We start from the raw sequence: 9,523 nt of genomic DNA on the forward strand, positions 1-9,523 counted from the left end.
TTACATTTCCTATTAGAAAGGCTGTGTTACTATCTGATTAGTATGCTAATTTTGCATTCTCAGTTATTCCTTGCTAAAGATGACAGATAGTTTTCTGTTTATTTATTTATTTAATTTTTGTTGACTTTATTTATGTGGTTGTATTAAAAAAAAATGGAAAAGGAAGTGCCAAATTGCTATACGCATAGATTTGGATTTTGGAGAGTCAATTTTATGAACATTTGGATTTATTTATGTATTTATTTTATTTGGAAATCCATAGGCCATGGTGTCCTTGTCCTGGAAAACGTTGGGTATGTTACATGTCTTTCATCGATTAATTTAGGATGGTTGAGAGTAGGTGGAGAAGCTAATTTCTATTTCTGTATTTAATTCAGGATGGTATCGAGTCTAAATAAATACCATTTGTTGAAGGACATTTAACCAGTTTATTTAAATAAATAGAACAAAGGATTTGTCTTTATATTTTTGGTGCTAGTTCTTTAAAAAAAAAACCTTACAAAAAGAAAAGGATGTGTTATGAAGCCGGATTCGCTACACCTGTCAAGGTGTCGAAATCGTGATTTATATCCTATTTAGATTGGTGGAGATAAAAAAAAGGGTCTCCAACCTTGTCAATGGATTTAAATATTATAAATTGAAGGAAGAAACAATTGAATACAAATAATGCACGAAACTTTACTGATAATAACGTGATAAAACAATATTTGAGTTTAAAAAAATGACAATGGATACATGAAACAGTTAAATGTAAACAAGTGTGCTTCAGAGATGAATTATGCATGTGATTTCTGGATATTGAGGCTTTATTTATAGTCGTTCTCACGTATAACCTCTTATGTTGACTTCGGTGCCACGTCGCCACAATCTTCCTTGGTTGCTGGATCACGTTACACGAGGTGTGAGGCGAAAGTAACATCTCTTTTGAATTCGTAACCTCTTCCACTTGGTTCCGCCTTGAGCGAGCATGACTCGTTCTACGTCTTTGACTGTTGGACTTGTCAAGCCTTATCGAACTACGTCGTTGGCTTCTTGAGAATTGAGTTCCTGAGGTGAGGTGTTCGTCACCTCAGCGCGTGTTTGAGTTCATTTGATTTACTTCGGCCTTGTGAGCTATTTTCTTCAATAAATAATTACTATTTTATGGTATTGAAAATTTATTTCTTATTATCAAGATAATTTATAATATTTTGTTCAATAAAATAAATAGCAAACTTAATTATAACAATATAACTTAATTTGAGGCTTACCTAGTTTTAGTACATTTATTTTTGTTAATATGATTAAATGCATAATGAAGTAATATATTTGAGAAAATTTAATACATAATAATTAAGATATTTTTTATGGTCGACATGATTAATGAGTTTAATTCACATATCTAGTAAAATTAAAAGAATGGCCAAATGACCATTTAAATACTCATTTAAATGAGTTGAATGTTTTTAGATTTTTCGCTCCAAAAACACATAAAATTATTTAATCTATTCATTAAAATTATAATTGCTCATTAATGGTGCGTCAAACAAGTTGCAAGTGTTATCTCACAAACTTTTGAGGCTCAAGAACTACGATTTTGAGGTGAGCCTAAGCTTTTTAGGCTCACGTGTGTGACTTGGTCCAAATAAGATGAAGTTCCGTACCAACAATGTGCACGTAAGTAACATGATAATTAAATTTTGATATATCTGACATTTTTAACATGATAACTAAATTTTGATATATCTGACATTTTCCTTTTCATACTACAAAGATACTAGTACAATACTGCATTTATAGATTACATAATAATAAAAAAAAACTAATAAGCGTCGGCATCAAATTTTTACTCATTTGATATCTTTTCATTTTGTTCCCCACATGCAGCAAATAATTGCATATGAAGCAACATATGGCCTGCAAAAAAGCTTCAAAAATTATATATATATATATATATATATATATATATATATATATATATATATATATATTATAAACCATTTCCATATCTGTTTACCAAACAGCAAATAATATACATTATCTTAATCTCATCCCCTCTGCTGTGTTGAGTAGAAGCATAAGCTACACTTTTTTTTTGCCACATTATCCTTGTAATGTATATATATTTAGGTTATCTCAACAAAAAATCATTACTTTAAGGAACCATAAGAAAAATAACCTTTTCTTAAATTTCTTTTCATTTCCCCCCCTAACGATTAAAAACAATAAAATAAACATTATAAGAGGTCCAACGGAAAGAAAATTCCAAGAACCCCTTAATTGAATACCAAAAAGAGAAACATACACTTAGGAACAAGGAGATTTTGGATCAACACAACACATAATATTTTTTTTCAATAGAGAAAATAATGCTGCACTAAAAATATGTTGCTATCTTATTCATCATAAGCCATCACCGAGATTGGACACCGTGGGTTTGTCCAAAAACCACACGAGGTTCCCGCTCGTAGGCCAGACCATCCCAGCAGGCACTGCCGACGCGGGCCCGGGATGCCAGAGTGCCACGCGGGCGACATTGGCCCTGGCGGGGCCCGCGGAGACAAGGGTGACGTTGGCGGCAGAGTTGATGATGGGGAGAGAGAGGGTGATCCGCTCGGGCGGGGGCTCGGGGATTCGGTGATGAATGTGACCCACTCGCCCTCTTCGCGGAGCGCCAAGTTGGCCGGGAAAAGTGAGGCCACGCTCCCGTCCGGGCCCACACCGAGGCCTACGAGGTCGGACTTTGGGCAGCCCTTCACCCCCGAAGTGCACACTACACTCGACTTCACAAGCTGACAGATCATGAACTCGTATTCTCTTGCCGCTTATCGATCACATTACTCGGCACGATTAGTACCTCTACAATAAATAACACTTTTAGAAGCGCCGCTCTATTTTAGAAGAGAAATTTTGATATTAGAAGCAACTTGTTGCTTCCAGGTTAGTCAACGGAAATACAAAGTTCATGACATGAAAAAAGTTATTTTTTTAGTTTTAGAAACGAGATTTGCCACTTCTAAAAATTCTCCGCACTTTAGAAGCGATTGTCACTTCCAGTTTTCATGAAAATTTTGGCGATTTTTTTTTTTCTCAATTTTTCATCTTCTAACAAAACGAAACATCTTGTTTGACGTAATTTTTTAAGCGACTAGTCGCTTTTAAAAGTTAAGTCAGACTATAGAAGCAAGCTTCTTCTCTTCTTCTTCCTCGTTTCGATTTGACCGAGCTTTCTTCTTCCTCATTTGTTCTTCTTCTCGATTTTTTTCTCCAACAACCACCTCCGCGGTTAGGACCTCCAACGACATTATTGGGTGAGTTTATTTTTTCTTTCTCTCTCTTGTTTTCTCTTTCTCACACCATATCCTCCTCTTGGAAGCTCTTCCCTTGCGCCTATGCCGCTCCTCCGACACCCACCATTTCCACCTTCTCTCGTAATTGACTCTTTCTCCCCTTACCTCTTTTTCATTTTTTTTTAACTCCGGCCAACACCACACCATCACCACCACGGCTAACCCAAACCCTTCATCACCCAAAAATCCGACCCAAACCCTTAACCACCCAAAATTACGACCAAGCTAATGATGCGGGTTCGATTCCCGCTACCTGCTTCTACTTACTTTAGCTCTTAGCTATAGTCAATATTTATAGTAATCTTTTAATTTTAATTTATATTAAAAAAGATTAAAAATAAATATGAATGAAATTGAAAAAACGAAAAACTCTTATAAAACAATATAATTAATGCAATATTGAAGTACAACCGCAACTCCATAAATTTTTGGTGCTTCCGTTATTGCCGCTGGATTGGCCATTGTACTTGCTTCTATTGGACCTGGAGTTGGTCAAGGTATTGTTGCGGGACAGGCTGTAGAAGGGTCGCGAGACAACCCGAAGCAGAGGGAAAAATACGAGCCACCAAGGAAAAAATATTATAGATTCAAGATATAGAAGATAAATAAAAGTTTTCTTTTTTGCCATTTGCCCGTTTGTAAATTTTGAAATGAATTCTTTTTTTAGCTTAACCTGACGCAATGTAGACGTTTAGCAAATTAAGGCAAACTTAGACTCAGAGAACATATATATATATATATATATATATATATATATATATATATATATATATATATATATGAGGTTAAGGTATATACAATCTAGAATAATTAATAGTAAAACATATACGATATTAAAATTAAGTAATTGTAGAATAAATAAAAGAGATCTAAAAGATCTTTTTCCTAATTGAATAGTTTGTTTATGTTATGGGGGGAAGGACGTGTATATGTGATAGTAGCTATTAACTAAGCAGATATGAACTAAAAATATATCTAATTGGCCCTACTACATAGGTGTTAAATAGGTATTTGAATTAAAGTCCTTCTTTTTAATCAATTTTCATTTTTAATTTGATATTATTCAACTTTAGCTAAAAGATAACTTATTCAACTTTTTTAACAAGTATTATATACATTTGCAGAGGCAGGCTAATGGTTTAATGCTCGGAGCGCTCGAGGTGTTGGAGAAACTTCATCAAAACACTTATGGGAGTTGGACTACGTTTGTTGCTGGAGAATACTATGTAAGTTTAATTTAATTTACACTAACGATTCATGTTTCAATTAACGTAATTAAGTTTCTAATGGTCGTATGTAGCCCGAGATCATAGATAAGCTCGTTGATATATGACGGCAAGCTGAGGAGCAATGGGAATCGCTAGGATCTTTATTAGCTCAGATGGAGGAGGGGAACGAAGAGATGTCCTTCCCACGGAGAGCAGTAAGGGACCTAGCTGGTGCGTACGTCGCACCTCAGGCTAGGCCTAGTCCCAAACCACTCGAGTCGGACTTTGCATCGGGGTTGAGCCAGATTGAGAGCCTCTACGACAAAGAGTCACCGTCATTGAGCTCCCTTCGTACCTCCAAGCGCACCTCCGAGGCATGGCGACAATCTGAGGATCCTTCATCGTCATCAACCCTCCATGATAAGGATTGTAGTCGCGAGCTTGGCACTAGACGTGGACGTGGAAAACGCGGATGAACTCCTAACTTGAGGGTTGGGAGTTGATCGCACTTAGTCTTTTATTTTGTTTAGACTTTTAATTTTGTTTAGACTTTTGTAGTTTTTATTATATATGTATATATAACTATTTTTTTTATCTAACGTTTTGTATTTAGTTATGATATTCGTAGGTGAATAAAACTTTTGATTTTCCTGTTTTTGAAAATTAAATTAAATCTGCAAAATTTAATTATAATATTAAAAAAGCGGAATTAGAAGTAACATGTCGCTTCTATTGGCGCTTTTAATAATTTCCTGCGAAATTGCGAGCACTTTAGAAGCGACGTTTCGCTTCTAAACATTTTTTACCATTTTGCGGGAGCATTCAGCACGTCAAATTCTCAAACTTAGAAGCCGCATCACCAGGTGATGTCGCTTCTAAGTAGATCATGTCATTATGTCCCTCATGCAGCTAATAATAGCATATGGCCTGGAAGGAAGTATATTATATATATATATATATATATATATATATATATATATATATATATATATATATCATAACCATTTCCTTGTCCGTTTACCAAAAAGCAAATCATATACATTATCTTAATCTCATCCACTTTGTTGAGTAGCAGCAAAAGCTACATGCCACATTATCCTTTCAATGTATATATATTTAGGTTATCTCAACAAAAATTCACTGCTTTAAGGAACCATAAAGAAATGTAGCCTTTTCTTAAATTTCTTTTCCTTTCCACCTTAAAGATTAAAATAATAATAATAATAATAATAACATAATAAGAGGTCCAACGGAAAGAAAATGCCAAGAACCCCTTCATTGAATACCAAAAAGAGAAACATACACTTGGGAATGAGGAGATTTTGGTCCAACACAACTCCAAATTTTGTTTTCAACAGGGAAAATAATGCTACAGTAAAAATATGTTGTGCATTCTTATTCATCATAAGCCATCACCGAGTTTGGACGCCGCGGGCTTGTCCACGAACCACACGAGGTTCCCGCTCGTGGGCCGGACCATCCCAGCAGGCACCGCCGAGGCGGGCCTGGGATGCCGAAGCGCCACGCGGGCGATGTCGGCCCTGGTGGGGCCCACGGCGACGAGGGCGACATTGGCGGCGGAGTTGATGACGGGGAGAGTGAGGGTGATCCGCTCGGGCGGGGGCTCGGGGGAGTCGGTGATGAATGTGACCCACTCGCCCTCCTCGCGGAGCGCCGGGTGGGCCGGGAAGAGTGAGGCCAAGCTCCCGTCCGGGCCCACACCGAGGACCACGAGGTCGAACTCTGGGCAGTCCCTCACCCCCGAAGCGCACACCACCCTCGACTTCACCAGCTGACGGATCGTGAACTCGTACTCGCTCGCCGCTTCTTCAGCCGAAACTGCGTCGTTTATCGATATCACGTGGCTCGGCACGATCGGTACCTAAAACAACGAGTAATTCCATGTATCTCATTTTTAATAATAAAAAAAAAATCGATAACAATTGGCAGGATCGGTGCCTAAAACTATGAGTAATTCCATAAATCTCTATATATAATTATATATATTTTTTTATATAAAAAATTTAAAAATTGATGAAATTTAAAGGTACAAATTTTAATTTTTAGAAGTTCGCGTGCGCATATATCCGTGGTCCTTACCTTACCTGACTCCGCCACATCTTATGTGTATTGGCTCATTATATGAATATATTGTGGGGCAATTTTTTATGAGAAAATTAGGCCAAATTTGTGGACAAAATTGCAGCATTGTTCATAAAGGTCAAAGAAAGAATTCAAAACGTCAAGGAGAAAGAAAAAAAAGAAATTCAACAATGTAATTAATGGGGAAGAATCTATGTAAAGTGATGCAAGAATTGTGTTGTCTCATCTCTCATGAGATTGAAATACATAAATAATACTTGTTCAAGAAATGTACCGGAGACTTCTACATTTGTTCTGAAGGGTGTTTTAGAGCCAAAATGAAATGTGAGACCAAAACACAACAAAGAAAGAAAACGACAAGCTCATGTTAATAATATCCAAGTAAACGCTTTCAATGTGAGAGGATAATTATAACTACTCAACAAGGTAACAACAAGTGTATGAGATCAGAATTTAGAGCTGGATTTGAAAATAAATCAACCAAATATCATGTCCATGTGCAACCACACCTAAAATCCTCTTATTCAAATGTTATATTCCATTATATTCAATTAAAAAAAATGAAATGTTTCATTTGAAAACCAAATCTTCCATAGCTTATAAAACTGACAGAAAATAATAAAAATAAAAAATAAAATAAAGGACGAACTTTGGAGAAAAGGCGATCCTTGGCGAGCTTGTAATTGCTATCAGAATGGTTCTTGGCCACAACACGCTCATCAGCCCAAAATATGTACCATTTTGCCCAATCCACTGTCTTGCTATATGGACCTTCAAACAGTTTTCTGTTTGTCACCCACAAATTCAAACCAAGGAAAAAAAATTAAGGAACATTGTAGACCCAACTTTTTTTTTTTTTTTTTGTTAGAAAAAACATAAAAAAATGGTAGGAATATGGACATTAATTGAAATGATATATACCCCAGTAAGTCAATGATAGAACCACCAGATAAGGCAAGAGAAAAGAAGCCTCTCTCATTCACTGAAGTCTCAGAAATGTCTGCAATATAGTCTGCCAAATCAGTCCCGAGCTCATCCAAACTCTCATGAACCCTCACTTCCTGAGCCCCAAACACAGCCATTCCTGTTTTTTTCCATGCACACATGAAACAACAGAGAGAGAGAGAGAGAGAGAGAGAGAGAGAGAGAGAGAGTCCAAGATGTATGCCTTTGAAAAAAACTTGTTGAGTTATGAAAAAAGGATGAAAAGCTTTATGATCTTTTTAACAATGTTAATAGAGCATGACATGACATGCATGTCTTTGGGCTTTTGGGAAAAATGATCAGACGAAGATCCACAAAAAAAATAAAAATAAATAAATAAAATTAATTAATTAAAAATACTCTTTATATACAGTACAGCTTCAGCTTCAGCTTCATGAAAGAATCTCAATTAACATTCCATCACAAAGCATGCAGAGTTACAGACGGGTGTTGAAACTAGCTTTAGAAGAGAATTTATTAAAATAGAGAAAAGAAAAACTTGAGAAACAGAAAGAATAATGAGAAAAAGAAAAAAGAAAAGAAATGCTTACAAAGAGGGAAGGAAAATAAAAGCAAAGGAACAAAAGATGTGATGAGGAAGGAGAAGATGATGAAGGTGGGTAGTATAATACGAAATTAGTGATCTATATATATATATATATATATATATATATATATATATATATATATATATAATGTTATTACACACCTCTTTATTTCTCTGAGGATTTTTATAATGCAAAATTAATTAAATTCAAACTTCAGTTGAAGTTGAAAAAGAAACGAATAAAATAATATATTGTTTTTACTTCTTGGCTTCCACGTGCATCTACTGATTATGACAAAACATACACATACATACATACTATATACACATTATTATAGCAAAACTGTTTTTCACTATTAACATTTTCCGTTATGTCTACAGTATCGCTTATTTTTTGAAAATTACATAAATAATCTTTAAAACTTACAAAATTTCAAAAACGACTTTAAAAAATAAACTTACAAAATTCCAGAAACGACTTTAAAAAACGAAAATTCCAAAAACAAATCTAAAAAAACGAAAATTTCAAAAACGACTCTAAAAATGAAAATTCCCTAAACTAACTTTAAAACGATAACAATTATTAGCCGATTAATACTTTTATAATTCAAATTACTTATGATCAGTACAATTATTGAAAACTAATGAACATATAAGTAATGATGTTGGTTAATCATAATTTTTGTGCTGCTAAAAAAAATTGCGTTCATAATTACAACTAACTATTTCTAATTTTTTTATATCTGAGTTATTATTTAATTAAACTGATTTTAAATATATATTAAAAATAGTAAAAAAATGCTAATTTTTACGTATGACAAGTGACAACCATCACTTGCAAACCGTTCACAATATTATTTAAACTAAAATTTATCAAGCCTCCGGGGAAACGCCGGGGGCATATTACTTGTATTTTATAAGTGAAGATAATTATCAAGCCATTTCATTCTTTTTCCCATAATATACATATATTTATTACTTTTCCTATATCATCTTTTACAACATTTCATAATAAACTAGAATAAGATAATATTTCAGGAAGAGATAATGTTCTAAATGCCAACAGATTTTGTGTAGTGTCTAGGTACTTGTTAATGTAAATATTTTCCATATAAAGACAAAAGAAGGACTAGGTAAGATATTTCTAAATAAATCCTCTAGTAATGTAATAAATTTACCTTTGGTCGACTGATTACAATAGATGATATAATATCAGCAAGTGGTATTTGGTGTTTCTTTTTTTTCTTTTTTTTTTTCCCCCAAAAGTCTTACAAAAAAAATTCCATACACGTGTCCATAGTTTAATGATGATAACAATTGTTGTAACTGGTTGTGGTTCTAGAAGAGTTATT

The 9,523-nt window shown here is 34.5% G+C and overlaps 1 protein-coding gene across 2 annotated transcripts; it reads right to left on the reverse strand.

Annotated features, from left to right (window-relative positions):
• Window positions 1-5,740: 5,740 nt before the first annotated feature.
• On the reverse strand, window positions 5,741-8,264 carry LOC149402805 (putative 6-phosphogluconolactonase 1). Of its 2 annotated transcripts, none has more exons than XM_089609600.1 (4): window positions 8,176-8,264; window positions 7,562-7,724; window positions 7,290-7,425; window positions 5,741-6,419 (listed from the first exon to the last, which is right to left on the reverse strand). In XM_089609600.1, the coding sequence occupies exons 2-4, from the start codon at window positions 7,720-7,722 to the stop codon at window positions 5,940-5,942; spliced, it is 777 nt and encodes a 258-aa protein (XP_089465726.1). In that variant the 5' UTR covers window positions 7,723-7,724; window positions 8,176-8,264; the 3' UTR covers window positions 5,741-5,939. The 2 variants fall into 2 exon arrangements, with proteins under 2 accessions (XP_089465726.1, XP_089465727.1); XM_089609601.1 differs by lacking the exon at window positions 8,176-8,264 and adding an exon at window positions 8,001-8,023.
• Window positions 8,265-9,523: the final 1,259 nt, after the last annotated feature.

Source organism: Urtica dioica, chromosome 3 (genome assembly GCF_054948205.1).
Source record: "Urtica dioica subsp. dioica isolate 48M chromosome 3, U.dioica_male_clone48M_v1_H2, whole genome shotgun sequence".
Taxonomy (NCBI): Eukaryota; Viridiplantae; Streptophyta; class Magnoliopsida; order Rosales; family Urticaceae; genus Urtica; species Urtica dioica.